General features: G+C 47.5%; 1 protein-coding gene across 1 annotated transcript in view; it reads left to right on the top strand.

Moving 5' to 3' along the window:
• The window catches only part of FBXO36 (F-box protein 36), an 88639-nt gene extending 76286 nt beyond the window's left edge, over window positions 1-12353 (top strand). The window contains exon 4 of the mRNA XM_047084976.1: window positions 11900-12353. Coding sequence (XP_046940932.1) covers window positions 11900-12088 — 189 coding nt within the window. The 3' untranslated portion in view covers window positions 12089-12353. The remainder of the gene's footprint in view (window positions 1-11899) is intronic.
• Window positions 12354-14719: the final 2366 nt, after the last annotated feature.

Raw genomic sequence — 14719 nt, 5'->3', positions numbered from 1 at the left:
TCGTCTCCTTTCTCTTCTGTGTTGTTGCTGCTGTTTTTAAAAGCCTTTTCTGTTTATAAATAAGTTTAGATCTGTAAGTGTTGCAAAGGCAATACAGAGGGTTCGCATATGCTAACATCTTACGTAAACGGGACATTTATCAAAACTAAGCAATTAATATTGATATAATACTGTTATGGGATAGCCATAGACTTTATTCGTATTTCATCGTTTTTTCCACTAATGTTCTTTTGCCGTTCCAGGATCCAGTCTGGGATACTATGTTGCATTTAGTTCCTATCTTTAAATCTTTCTTTCAATTGTTTTTTCCTCTCGGTGCATTCATTTTCTCAAATCAGTCTTCATCCTGCAGAAACCAAAAACTCTTGACTCTATTTGTAGCCAATCTCTTTCCTCTTCTCTCTGGGAAAACAAAACAAAACAGTTTACAGAACAATTCACCCTCAGCGAACTAGCGTCATCAATAGAAGTGAGATTGTATAATCCATGATGAAATGAGAACAGTAAGTAAATGAGATATGAAGAGTTGGTTATCAGTCTAAATTTATTCCATTTAAATGATCATCCTTTATTGGAGGTTAGGCCTTCCTATCCTGGGGAGAGTTAAAATGCCCCCCCCTTTTTTGTATTAAATAGTGATCTTAAAACGTGATCATTTTAACAAATTATCCTTATTGGAAAAATAAAAAAATTGGCTACCTTATTTTGGTTCTTAATTTTGTTTCTAGAAATTTCACTGGTCTTCCAGCAGCCCAAGTATTCCAAATGCCACTAGTCCATGGTCACCCTACCTCATCGTCTGTTCCCTCCTCTATCCGTGCCTCCTAAATATCCCTGGCCTCGCTCACAGTAACCCTGTCCTTGTCACATCTAAAGGACCTGTTTTGGGCCTTCCTCTTCCTGACCCATCTCTGCTTCCAGGATTCTCTGCTGGGTTTTCTTGTGGCCATCCCGTCACTGGCCTGTCTTCCATGCGTGGCCGTAAGATGCACTCCAGTCATGTCACTATCCTGCTTAGTGACCCTTAGTGACTTCCCGTCATTTCCTGAACGAGGTCCAGACTTTTAGCTGCCACATCAGGCCATGGTGCCCTGGCCTTGCCTCCTGCCTGTGGCCCCAACCAGGTAAATTATTTGCAGCTCTCTTGTGTGCTGTTCCCTCTTCCAGGAAAGTCCTCCTTCTGACCCACCACTCTTAACAGCCGCCATCTGCTCTTGCTCTGATTCCATGTTGACCCAACCACAGGGCTTCCGTGGGTACGCACCTGAAAGTCTGGCCACCGGATGATTCTATTTCTCAGGGTAAAACAGGAGGCATCCTCTGGGAGCTTGGCCAACACGAGCACACCCCTGAGGGGTAAATCCGAGGCCAGGGGGTATGGGAAGGTCAGCCTGAGGGCCAGCCCTGGGATTGCTAGGAGCTCATTTAAGGTCATGCTGCCACAGGGGACCTGCCTGGGGGCCTGCTGGCTTGCCCCAGGTGGCACCAGACCTTGACGGTATCCTTTCTCTGCAAACTGCAGCAGATTAGACCCAAAGAACGTCCCCCTCAGCTAGACGAGACACTGAAGCCCGGACAGCACAGGGACAATGGTGACCGGTATATTCATCTTGGTTGTGCCTCGGGAACAGTTACAGGCTCCCTATGACCGTGATTCCCAAGTCTGCCAAGTAGGCGAGGTACCCAGGGAGCAGGTGAAAATAGAGGGGCTAGGCCCACACCCTGAGGGGGGTAGGCGGGTCTGAGGTGGACCCAGCATCCGTGCTCTTGATGTGTTTGCTTATATTTACAGCAACCCAATTCTGAGTTCAGTCCAAGAATTTGACCGGCTGATATTAAAATGGTACATATAGGAGCACCTGGGTGGCTCAGTTGGTTGAGCCTCTGACTTCAGCTCAGGTCATGAACCATCTCACAGTTCATGAGTTCGAGCCCACATCGGGCTCGCTGCTGTTAGCCCAGAGCCTGCTTCAGATCCTCTGTCCCCTTCTCTCTCTACCCCTCCCCAACTCGAGCTCCCCCCCCCGCCCACGTCCAAAAGATAAATAAAACATTAAAAAAGCTACAGATAAAAGGTCTCTAAAAGGCTGGAAGTTAGGGTGGGGGAGGGTGGGGGGGGTATTTTCCTATCTTTACTGTGTACAGGTATTGTGGGGTGTTTTGCTTCGATTATTATGCAAGAAGAATCTTAAGTGATTATGGCTCATTATACTATTCATTTCTATTTGTAATTCACTCTTTTCCCTTATTGGAGTACTTTTAGAGTAGGATGAGAGTATAGGGAAGTAAAAAAGTAAACAATCCTGGCTGCTTTCTGCTCAAAACCGAGTGTGGTGGTGTCCTGACAGACAGCTGGGTTCTGTTCTTCGATCAGCCACTTCCCACTATGAGCCTTGGGCAGCGCCCTTATCCTTTCGGAGCCTTAATTTCCCCCTTTGTAAAAGGAGAGGTCTTAACCAGTTAAGCCCTGGGATCCCTTTCGACTTTCAGATAGCATCGTGTGTTAAGTTCATGCACCACCGCCAGGGGGAGCTAACTCCACGATTAGCTGTGCCTTGGATCAAAGCCCCTGGAACCATAGTCAAGATGTAGACCTTGTGTTTTTCAGCCTGGCATCTCCCAAGCTAAGAGCCCCAGGGTTTGGGAGGCTTAGGTGAGGGTATTTTGTAGACTAATTTGTAGTATAAGACAAATTATAAATATTTCCAGTATAAAATATGAGTCATGAATGGAGTTACACTGGTGGAGATTTCAGCTCTCTTTTGAGAATTCTTTTCTCTTCCTCCAAACCTCGTAGTTTTCTCCCATAATCCTCATTATAGGAGACACACTCAGATATCCTGAAATGTGTCGTGTTGGTCATGGGGTAGTCATCCTCGTGTGAGAGTTCAAATCTTTTAAAGGAGGATCAGAGGATCCGTTTTGTTTTGTTATTATTAAGACATTTCCTGAGAGTTTCCCTTTGTCGTTTGTGTTTAGAATATGTTGTGATCTGAGTTGGGAAATCAGACCTTGAGGGACTGTTGAAGATAGGATGACAGATGACGAATATCAAAATGTTTGGGGGGCTGTCACTATCATGTGTGAATGTGTAATCGTTTTTGCTTTGATGTTTATGCAAGAAGAATCTTAAGTGATTATGGCTCATTATACTATTCATTTCTATTTGTAATTCACTCTTTTCCCTTATTGGAGTACTTTTAGAGTAGGATGAGAGTACAGGGAAGTATAGAAGTAAACAATCCTGGCTGCTTTCTGCTCATAACCGAGTGTGGTGGTGTCCTGACGTAGAGGTAATGCTGACCTGTTTTCCCCTTCCCAGAAGGAAGTTAGGACGCACGAACGCAAACAGGACAGAGCCAAGGCCAGGCCCGGAGTGGTGCCAGTGGGATGCTTGGCTGCCTGGGGCTGGGGGCAGAGTGGGCAGTATGTGGCTGGGTATGCCCCAGGTGGACTGAAATGGTGGCCGCCGGTAGGCAGACAGAAATCAGGGGCACTCATAGTTTCCCTCTGGGTGGCTGCGGAATGCTGCTGGGGTGGGTCCCAGGGTGCTCAGCGTGGGTTGTAGCTTGTGAGGGGCAGGTATAGATGGTGGTGGCGACAGGCAGAGCCGGAGTGTGTCCAGGGCAGGGGCAGACACAGAACGTACCTTGTGTCTGGGGATGCCTGGCAATCGCTCAGGCCTTCCTCCCAGAGACAAGGGAGGCAGCTGGGCTTCCCCACCCACCATGTTCTGCACAAGGTTTGGGGCTTCAGCCCTTCGGTGTCGTGCTACTCACACCATGTCTAAGCCCACGGGTTAGGGGGTGAAGGCTGTTGCTCTCCTGACCTCCTGCTAGCCAGAGCTGGCTGCTCAGGGGACCATCTGGGATGACAGCACTGTGCCCAGTGAAAGAATGGGTGGGTCCAGCTCTCTTCAGTTTGGTTTCAATGATCTGCAGGGAGAGAACTTTCTAGAACTTGTTCCAAAAGGACGGTCAGTTTGGCCTTGTTAGTTTCATTCCAGCATTAGCACAGAGCATATTGTAAGGACTTAATTGTGAATCTGTCTTCTGTAGTATTCTCTTAGTATTCCTCATGCCCGGCAAATAGAGGTTCTGAAGAAACGTCTGCATAGACGGAGAGAGGATAGATAGATGCTTTGGTTCTTCTGATCCTTAAGTTTATCTAAGTGACTAATTGGAAGAAAAAGAACATTTTTCTCTGGTCTTAATTTCTGTGAACAGGAATTAATCAATCACATTATTCAATGTCCATAAATAGGTAGTTCCTTCTCTCGTCTTAATTTCTATGAACAGGAATTAATTAATCACATTATTCATTGTCCATAAGTAGGTGGTTCCTTCATGTCTCTGGATTCGTATTTGACTTCTCATTCTTCCGTTCTGTGAACTGATGGTTTTTCTTGGTTTTCCCCAGACTCCCAACCATGGCAGCTGAACTGTCTACCCAGTGGTAGCTAAATGCTTATGGGGCCTCTTTCTAGTGTCTTTTTTTTTTTAATTTTTAATGTTTATTTATTTTTTGAGAGGGAGAGAGTAAGCTCCAGTGGGGGAGGGGGAGAGAGAGAGAGGGAGAGAATCCCAAGCAGTCTCTGCAACGTGAGTGCAGAGCCCAATGCAGGGCTCTAACTCATGAACTGTGAGATCATGGCCTGAGCCAAAACCAAGAGTCGTATGCTTAACCAACCAAGCCACCCAGACATCCCTCTTAGTGTCTTCTGAGAAATGGGTGAGGTAGCAGGCCGTTCTGTCTCCCTTTCCTGCTCGTTAATTATATATATCTCATGTGCTTTACGTATGTTATTCCTTTTAAAAAAAAAAACTTTTTTTAATGGTTATTTATTTTTGAGAGAGAGAGACAGAGTGAGAGTAGGGGACGGACAAAGAGAGAGGGAGACACAGAATCTGAAGCAGGTTCCAGGCTCTGAGCTTTCAGCACAGAGACCGATGGGAGGCTCGAACTCATGAGCTATGAGATCATGACCTGAGCCGAAGTCAGACGCTTAACTGACTGAGCCGCCCAGGCGCCCCACAAATGTTAGTCCTAATCTGCACTAAAAGTTTAGTATCATTTCCATAGAATCATAACTGTCATTTACTGAGTGCCTGGTATGTGCTAAGCACCGAATACGTAATTCGATGTAATCCTTAAGCAGCCTGTGAGGTGGATGGCAGAGAATATCTTGTCCTGACTTTATAGAGAAGGAAACAGAGGTTCAGATAAAGTCCACAGCTGGGGAGCAGGGGAGCCAGGTACCGTACCTGCGAAATCTTACCCCAAAGCTGTTGTGCTAAAATCACTTCATTCTGCTTCTTAGATGACCAAGCACAAGGCTGGGTGTGGAGACAGGCTCAGAGCAATTAAGTATTACGTCCAGGTTTAGTTAATTATTAAGTGGCAGGGCCAGAATTCAAATCAACTACGTTCACTAGTCGTCCGCTTCAGTACCTGAAAGACATAAAGAAAAAGAGTCTGCCTTTTATAAAATTGGAGATAAGTATGGGAATGTGTTTCTTCCCTCCGTAGATAGGAACTACAGCGGGTAGGTACCACAATGACAGACCATCGTTTTGAAAGAGTTTTCTTCCTCCGGCCCCATGGAAGCATCCATTGGAAGCAACGTGTAAATGGGGTTCCTCCCCATCTTAAGATACATGTCCGAGTTTTTGGTCTGGTCTATTTCAAAGTCTTCGTTATCCTTTATGCTGTGTTACCTATACGACTGTGAACACTTGGCTTTCTTTTCCATGTAGCTTTATATATTTGCCTACGAGCCATTCCCAATGACCACGTTCGCCATCATGGAATTTAAACTAACGGAAGGGAAGATGTCAGAAGGTAGCTTGAGCCCCGTACCAGTTTATCATTTAACTGATGGGATTACGTGAAGTGATTCTGTTTTGGGTGAGTTTCTCTGTAAGAAGGGACCCATCATTATCTTGTGAAGGACTCAAAGCTCATAGCCATCCTTAAACTGCAATTAGATAGCATAGGCCAAATATACTAAAAATCTCAAGAGCTTTGTGCAATAGTGATGTTAGCATAAGACTAAGTTCTAGATTGTGACTTGGGATAACACACAACCCCCAAACCCCAGTGGCTTAACACAATAATAGCTGTTTTTTTTTTTTTCATCCACAATTCTTACCCACTGTGGGTCTATGGTCTTTATGCTCTGCACAACGTCCCTTAGGCACTCAGGCTTAGAGAGAACCCCACCGTCTCCTACTGTGCCATCTGAAATGCGAGGTCTCCTCAGACAATATGGAAGAGAAGAGGTTCGTGCACTATGTTGTTAACGCTTTTTTGAAAAGATTTTGTTTCTAAGTAATCTGTACACCCCACCTGGGGCTCAAACTCACAATCCTGAGATCAAGAGTTGCACGCTCCACCGACTGAGCCAGGCAGGGGCCCCTCACGTGCGATGTTCTGAAATTTTGCAGCCCCCTGACTGCCAGGAACAGGGAAGTGTGGGAGAACAGGTGCAATACTCGCATAGCCCCCCTAGCTGTGCGGCGAACCGGCTATCCAGGGTAGACGAGGGTGCACCTCCAGATTCGTCTATCCCAAGGCAGGATCGTGAGAGTGTGGTGTCTTGAACACAGTTCCCTGCTTTAACGTCGTCAATACGAGACACAAGAGGCCTTCGTACTTTCGCTTATTATCTTTTCTGTGTTTCTCGGGACCCTATTCCGTGAGCATGGGTCTGGCATCAAGAACCGACTCAGAACCAAAGACTACATCCTACTTATAAGATATATAAAATACCCTTTGTCTAAGAAACTGAGTGTCTTAGTCTCTTTTACCCTCCAAGATGCCTATTTTACAGCCTCTTCTCTCTCCCCAAGTCTCCTTCATCCTCGCTCTTGGCTCATTTTGTGGCTTCTTATTTCACGGAGGAGTTAGAAGCCGTCACCAGGGATCCGTTGTTCCCTCCCCAGCTCTACCCTCTGCTCCGTGAGCTTCCTGTTACAGGTGAGAAGTTCTCCCTCTTATTACCTACACTCACACTTCCACTTGTGCATCTCAACTCCTCTGTTCAACTACTTTGCTCGCGCGGCTGTCCTTTTTTATCCTCTGTCACTAGTCTTATCCTCTCTACTGGACCATTCCCATCAACACAGAAATTAGAAAGAGAAAATGCCTTGACCTGATTCCCTGTTCTGTCCTCCAAGCAAAATTCCCTCAAAAGAGTGTCTGTACTTGCCATAGCCGCTTCCTCTCCTCTCCTTTCTTGAACTCGCTAGCCAGGCGTTCATCCCCACTGTGCCATTGAAACGGCTCGTGTCGAGGTTGCCGTTGTCCCTGATCTTGCAAAAACACCAGCCAGTCTCAAGTTCCGACCTTTTCAACAGCATCTGACCCCCTGGATTGCTATTTGGGTTTTCTTCCTTATTCTCAGTCTCCCTTGCTGAAAAATTTTCTATTTTTTGACTGCTTAATGTTGGAATGTCCTAGACATTGGGCATTTTCTCTATCTATGGTCACACCTACATGATAGCATCTGATCCCAGGGCTTTAAATAGTATTTACCTATTGATAATTTTCTTTATTTTTGAATGTTTTTATTTATTTTGAGGGAGACAGAGAGAGAGAGAGAGAGAGAGAGAACATGCACACAAGCATGGGCAGGAGAGGGGCAGAGAGAGAGGGAGAGAGAGAATCCCAAGCAGGCTCCATGCTCTGAGTGCAGAGCCCATCACAGGGCTTGAACCCACAAACCGTGAGATCATGACCTGAGCTGAAATAAGAGTGAGATGCTTAACCAACGGAGCCACCCAGGCGCCCCTACATATTGATAATTTTCAAATATATGTTTCCAGTCCAGGTTGCCCCCTTGAACTCCTTACTTTTATGTCTAATTGCATGCTCCACACTTACACCTAGATGTAGTATAGACATCTCAGATCTGACACGTCAAAACCAGACTTACTGATGTCCCTCCACACACACCTGTTTACCAACTCTACCTCTCCCACAGTGTTATTTTCTCGGTCATTGGCAACACCACTCACCCAGCTGCTTAAGCCAAAGAGCTCATTGTTAGTTCTTCTCTTTCCTCTACTCATTGAATTCGTTCGCAAGTCTCATGAGCTCTACCTTCAAAATATACCTACAATCCGGCCATTTCTCACCTCCTCCTTTGTCATCACCCCATTACATGCCATTCTCATGTCTTCCTAGATTTTCCAATAAGAACACAATAGATTTATTTGCTTTCCCCTGGTGGGGAGGACGGGATACCTTCTTCATTTTGTATCAGGATTATGTTAGTTCTCTAGCCGTGGAATTTACTTATATCACAGAGCTGTTTTTTAAAAATATTTAATCGTATTTATGTATTTACTTATTTAATTTTTGAGAGAACGAGAGACAGAGTATTAGCGGGAGAGGGGCAGAGAGAGAGAGAGAGAGGGAGACACAGGATCCGAAGCAGGCTCCAGGCTCTGGGCTGTCCACACAGAGCCCGATGCGGGGCCTGAACCCACGAACTGTGAGATCATGACCTGAGCCGAAGTTGGACGCTCAACTGGCTGAGCCACCCGGGTGCCCCCATCACAGAGCTGTTGATCGTATCACTTTCCTATGTGCTGGTCAACATTGTAGACATCGTACTGATGAGCAGGAAGCAGCAGATACCTCAGGTGCCTTCGTAAGGTGCGTGTACGTCAAGGACTTGGAGATGAACTGTGCAAGAACTGAGGGGCCTGCCATCTCTAGACATGACCTGAGATCCCGTGCCTTGGATCTACTTCCTGCTGTAAGCTCTTCGTGGACCGTAAGCTCTACCACAGCTCTTTGTGGATCGTTTTTCGGCTTCAAGGTACGTGCACAGTTTGAGTTTGCTTCTCCGTGAAGACCTAAAGCTGCCAGTGGCGAGGGGAGCCCAGCTCCTGGTCCTGACTGTGGTGTAAGCAGCAGTGCTTCTGGCTTCTCGTGGTCCAGAAGATTCAGTGATGCTCAGAGGGTCTTCAGCCTACATGGCGGTGGCCGGTCCAGATCCTTGCTGAGACCTGTGTTGTGCCTCCATAGGAAAATTATAGCTTATATCCCAGGGTTTTAGAGTACAGACAAGCATTCGTTTGGAGAAAACTGTTCTGCTTTCGAAAAACAGCTCTTGGGTTCCTATGGGGTTGAGGCTACTGTTTTGGCCAGATGGTCAAAGTCTTGAAAAGAACAAGATTTGGAGATTTGTGATGATCCCTAGGGAAGAGGTATCTGGACGGATTTCTCAGAATCAGCCAAAAGATACAGATGTCTGTGTCCCATGTGACTTCTCATCAAAAGGCACTTGATGCCGAGGAAGTTTTCAGGTATTAGATGGGGAAGATGCTCTGTCCTGTGGCTGTCCGTCAGCTTGTTTCCCTGGCCACCCTAATGTTTGCTGGGTTCATAACCAAAATGCCCAGTGGCAAGGATGGGGCCTGTGTGTGGACTCAGAAGGAGCCTCCTCTTATCAAGAGGAATCTGGCTACTGTCACAGGAGACACGAACACTGAGCCCTCAACAGGGCTGCACCCTAGGGCATCCAGCCGGGAACTCAGTGGTGGGTGAGTGACACCGGATTCTTCATCATGGGGGAGGCAGCCATTTATCCTCCCTGGATCTTGGTCCTATTCTAGACAGGGATCTGCTTTCCTTGCATGCTGTGGTTCTTCGGCAGCATCGTGCGTAAACTGACCGAATGCCTTGCTTTCCGTCGTCGTATCCCTCACGAGATTGCTTCAGACTATTTTGCTGTAATAAATAACTTATTAAAGAAATCGACATAAATACACATATAAGTAAGGCAATGAACACAAAGTTCCTTGCTCTGGGCATATGCTCCGTCAACGACGGATCCTTCAGGGGTCCACAGGCTTCTCGCCTTTCTGTCTCCGTCGGAGAGGAGTCTTTGTGGGTGTGCCTACAGATGGGATACGTCTCAGAGGGTCTTGAGCGGGACACAGGAGCCCAGACCAGCGTGCCCTGGCACCACTGGCTTAAAGGAACTCCAGGCACCTTACTGACTGTCCACCACGCCTAGCCCTTTCCACTTCCGGATTTTCACAGATGACGACCACTGAACGGAACTGATGAAAAGGGAAATCGGGTTGCTGATTAGCTCCCCGGAGCACAGAACCGGCACAGGAAGGATGGAGTCAGGCAGTGTCTGTCACCAAGGCCCACGTGGAACCCCTCTTAGGGCACGATTTTTACAGCCAGAGTGCCTGCTGTGTAACACCAGATATCCAAGCACCTTTAAATGTTCCTATTGCGTAGACCAAAAAGCCATGGCGAATGCCAAGGTGGGTGATACTAAATAAATATAATAGAAGCTTTACCTTCGGGAAGGATTTGGGGCATGTTATGGAAGGGGTCAGGATATCTGCACGTTAACAGTGTGTAGTAGGAGGACACTGTTGAGGGCAAAAGTGCCATAAATAATGGTGCCAACCGAAAATGTCACACTAGGTAAATGTCATCATTTACCTTTGTCACAGTAAAAGCAAAATGCTGATATTTTCTGGATGATTTATATGTTTCATCTTATAAGAACGACTACTCGGGGCGCCTGGGTGGCTCAGTCGTTTGAGCGTCAGACTTCGGCTCAGGTTTGTGGGTTCGAGCCCCTTGTAGGGCTCTGTGCTCACAGAGCAGAGCCTGGAGCCTGTTTGTAATTCTGTCTCTCTCTCTCTCTCTCTCTCTCTCTTTCTCTCTGCCCCTCCCCCATTTTCCCTCTGTCTCTCTCTGTCTCTCAAAAATAAATAAACGTTAAGAAAATTAAAAAAAAAAAAATGTCATACTAGAAAGTCCTGGCTAAATGGAAGCTGAATTGTGGCCGCACTGAACTTGGAGGGAGGACAAAATGGCCTCATGCAGATCTTGGGCCAGAGGGGTCTTCTCTGTCCTTTAGCCTCATGGCTTCCAGTTAAAGCCCCAGGCTGCAGAGGAACCTCTCAGAGAAGTTTCTCCCCAGACAATGGCTCACTTTGCCATGTGCTGGATGGACCCAGTGAGTACACAGAATTGTGTGATTCTGGTACACTGTGTGATGTCACAGTGTGCAAAGGACTCAGAGCAAAACTTGTGGATGGGACCCTGGCACCAGGAATGGGGGCAGGTTGGCTGTCTGAGGGCTGCTTGTTCATTATGAGGCCATCTGCTACCAAGCAGCCTGCAGTAAACGAAGCCGTCAGCTGTATGAGCCCAGTAAAGAGATGGCTTAAGTGAGGGTTTATGATGGAGGCAAGTTGGGGCGCCTGGGTGGCTCAGTCAGGTAAGCATCTGACTTCAGCTCAGGTCACCATCTCACGGCTCCTGAGTTTCAGCCCCGCATTCTGTGCTGACAGCCCAGAGCCTGGAGTCTGCTTCCGATTCTGTGTCTCCCTCTCTCTCTGCCTCTCCCGTGCTCATGCTCTCTCTCTCTCTCTCAAAAAAATAAACACTAAAAAACATTTTTTTAAATGGAGGCAAGCTTCGCAGGAGTTAGCAACGCTCCCACTCTCGAAGCTGCTGTAGCGCTTGGTGGAAGGTTGGTGGGCCATACCATTATCAGCCTGTGTTGCATGGTTAATTGGAAACTGACGCTATAACGTGGTGTTTATAAATTAACTAGAAAACGTGGTGTATGTACTATTTCCCGCTGTCGTGTGTTTTTCATCTTAAATGAGAGCAGGGCTTGGTTTGCTCCCGAATCAAACGCCGCCTTGTCCTTTTAAGCATTTGGGCACTTGCCTTTCCTCCAAGAGGAAAGAAAGGATGCAAGAACTGTGTCTCGTACGTCTTCATGCTCAGGTAATGTTTCCTGCAGTGTCTTCACCGGCCGCGAGGATCGGGTAGTGATTTTGTGAGGGAATGACTTTTCCCTACCCGGGGACCGACGTAACCCACCTCTGCCTTTTTCCACCCACAGCTGTGCATGTCGGACGAGCTGTGGGAGAAGATAGTTCACTCTTGCTGTGACACCATCACACCTGACATGAGGGCCCTGGCCAAGGATATGGGCTGGAGGCAGATGTTCTTCACCAACAAGCTGCAGCTCCAGCGGCAGATCCGCAAGAGGAAACAGAAACAAGGGAGCCATAGAACCGGTCACCTTTAGGGACACATCTTCCCACCTGCAGGAGGGCCGAGAGACGGCTGTCTTTTTCTTCTGCGTCCCAATCTCTTCTGTTTCCTTCGACTGAGCACTAAGATTTCCTTCGATTTGAACTGGCTGGTTCAAGGACCCACCCGAGAAGCATACCCAGCCGGTGTTGGCGCACAGGTGCACCAAGACCCGACTCGGCAGTGCCTTACCTAAACCGCAGTCTCCTGCAGTGAGGGTCAAGTCCGTGGCCCCTGCAAAGGGCTGCATGACAGGAAGCCCTTGATACCCATAAGAAAAGAGGCTTCTGCTGTACAGGAAACAAACAATAAATGATTATTAGCAGGTTTTTTTTTTTTTTACTACATATCCATAGTTTTTTTTCTGGCATTTGAAAGGCGTCCCGAACTTTTGAATCTTTCCCCAATGGAGGTGGCTTTGTGTCCTACCCTCCTGCCCCCCCCTTCCCCCCCAGGGAACGGGGAGGGGCAGGGGCCACGGGAGGCAGTTGGCAGTCTGGTGAGCGTAGCTGCCTTCCCAGCTCTCTTCCCCTACATTTGAATTCAGGGCCCCATCCTGTGGGCCCCGGGATGCCACGCTCCATCCCTGCGTAGGGACAACCCCAGATCTGGCCCTGCGGCGAGCCCAGCGTTCTGCCTGCGGACCCCTCTCCAGAGCCCACCTTCCCAGGACTTCACGTGGCCAAATAGAGCTACCAGCTTTTCTCAGAGGGATGCTGTTTCCCCAAAGGAATGTGATGGGTAATTTAGAAAGTGCTTTCTCCCTGAGCTGTCCTGAGGATGAAGTACCCCCAGATAATGACACTCTTAGCGCAAATAATCTAATGACTCCTTTTAGGTGACAGAAAAAAGTAGCTGTCAACCTCCCATCACCTTCTTCACCGTTACCATTTCCTCTTCCCTACGACCTCCACCTTAGTGCCTAGAAGAGATCATCTATGCTGCACCTGTTCCCCGTGCAGGGGAATTTCCCGTGATGCCCCGAGACCTCCCACACGGGCTATTCTCCATGCCTGAGTCCTTCCGAACAGCTCATGGCTGTGGCTTGGTGACACCTTCTTTCTCTCTCTCTTTTTTTTACCAAAACCTGTGCTAATATCAAACCAGATTTTAACTCCCATCCCTTAAAACTCACACCCATGAAACTCAGAGATTTTCCAGCAACATCTGTGAGATCAAGCGCAGTCTGCTTCCTGTCAAAGTTGTGCCTGGATGGAGTCCAGGCAAAGAGCAAAGATTTAATGGGCGAGAGACCCAGGCCTCATTCCCCACCCGGGAGAGATCTGTCAGGGTGACGCAGGTGACTGGCCGGCAGGCGGAGGGCACGCACTTCGTCACGGCCCCTGCAGCCTTGTTTCTCCCCGAGGTCCCTGAGGTCGCTCAGGGCCAGCTGTTTAGTGCCAGAACACAGATTAATACCACGTGTGTGCAACGACTGCGTGTGTGCACAACTTGGTGTGCAACATAACTACATAAATATAAAATTACAACTCATTCGTCGCCGATGCAAATATGTCAACAGCTTAAGCATTGCATATCTAGTGTTTAATCAACTGACAGACTCTGAAAGCTTATGGGCGGGCACAACATTCTAGATTCAATATGAATTTGTGTTTGGAAGAACACAAATGTGGCTATTTGAAAACTCTTATTACCTACGTAAAATATAATGTAAAAATGGGCGCTGAAAGTAAATAGCAATGAAAAGGGAATTATTCATACGTTGACTGTTGTTAGATAGGACTTTATTTTTTTTTTTAATTTTTTTTCAACGTTTTTATTTATTTTTGCGACAGAGAGAGACAGAGCATGAACGGGGGAGGGGCAGAGAGAGAGGGAGACACAGAATCAGAAGCAGGCTCCAGGCTCCGAGCCGTCAGCCCAGAGCCTGACGCGGGGCTCGAACTCACGGACCACGAGATCGTGACCTGGCTGAAGTCGGACGCTTAACCGACTGCGCCACCCAGGCGCCCCTAGATAGGACTTTAAATAACATAGGTTACTAGATTATTCTGGGGATTGTTTGCCCTAATGATTTGGGTGCCTTATTACCTGATTATAATTTTCTTTTTTTGTCAACCTATAGACAGTATCACCAACCTACTATCTTGCAGGGGACCAGTATCCTCAGCAGCTGATACATCTTGCCCCTCTTCGCCAGCCTCATTCCCCATGTTTGATCCCACGTGACGATCCCACTGGATGGGAACAGGCAGGTCTGGTGTTGGTCTCTGCCTCACTTGACAGCTTTCACGTAGACAAATTAATCTGCTTTGCTTATGACACACCATTTCACAGTGAGATGTTGCAGCATCGTAGAATCTTGCCATTTCTCGTATTTTCAGTCAAAAGTGTTCCTACTCTGTTATCATTTACCGTTGTCACAGTAAAAGCAAAATGCTGATATTTTCTGGATGATTTATATGTTTCATGTTATAAGAACGACTACTTGGGGCGCCCGGGTGGCTCAGTCGGTTAAGCACCCAACTTCGGCTCAGGTCATGATCTCACGGTTTGTGATTTCGAGCCCCGCATCGGGCTCTGTGCTGATAGCTCAGAGCCCAGAGCCTGCTTCGGATTCTGTGTCTCCCTCTCTCTCTCTGCCCTCCCCTGCTCATGCTCCGTC

The sequence above is a fragment of the Lynx rufus genome, unplaced genomic scaffold, assembly GCF_022079265.1.
Source record: "Lynx rufus isolate CCGP_SWC_20201006 ecotype Redwood Valley unplaced genomic scaffold, mLynRuf1.p SCAF_2, whole genome shotgun sequence".
Lineage (NCBI taxonomy): Eukaryota > Metazoa > Chordata > Mammalia > Carnivora > Felidae > Lynx > Lynx rufus.
This window is presented reverse-complemented; position numbering and strand designations above follow the sequence as displayed.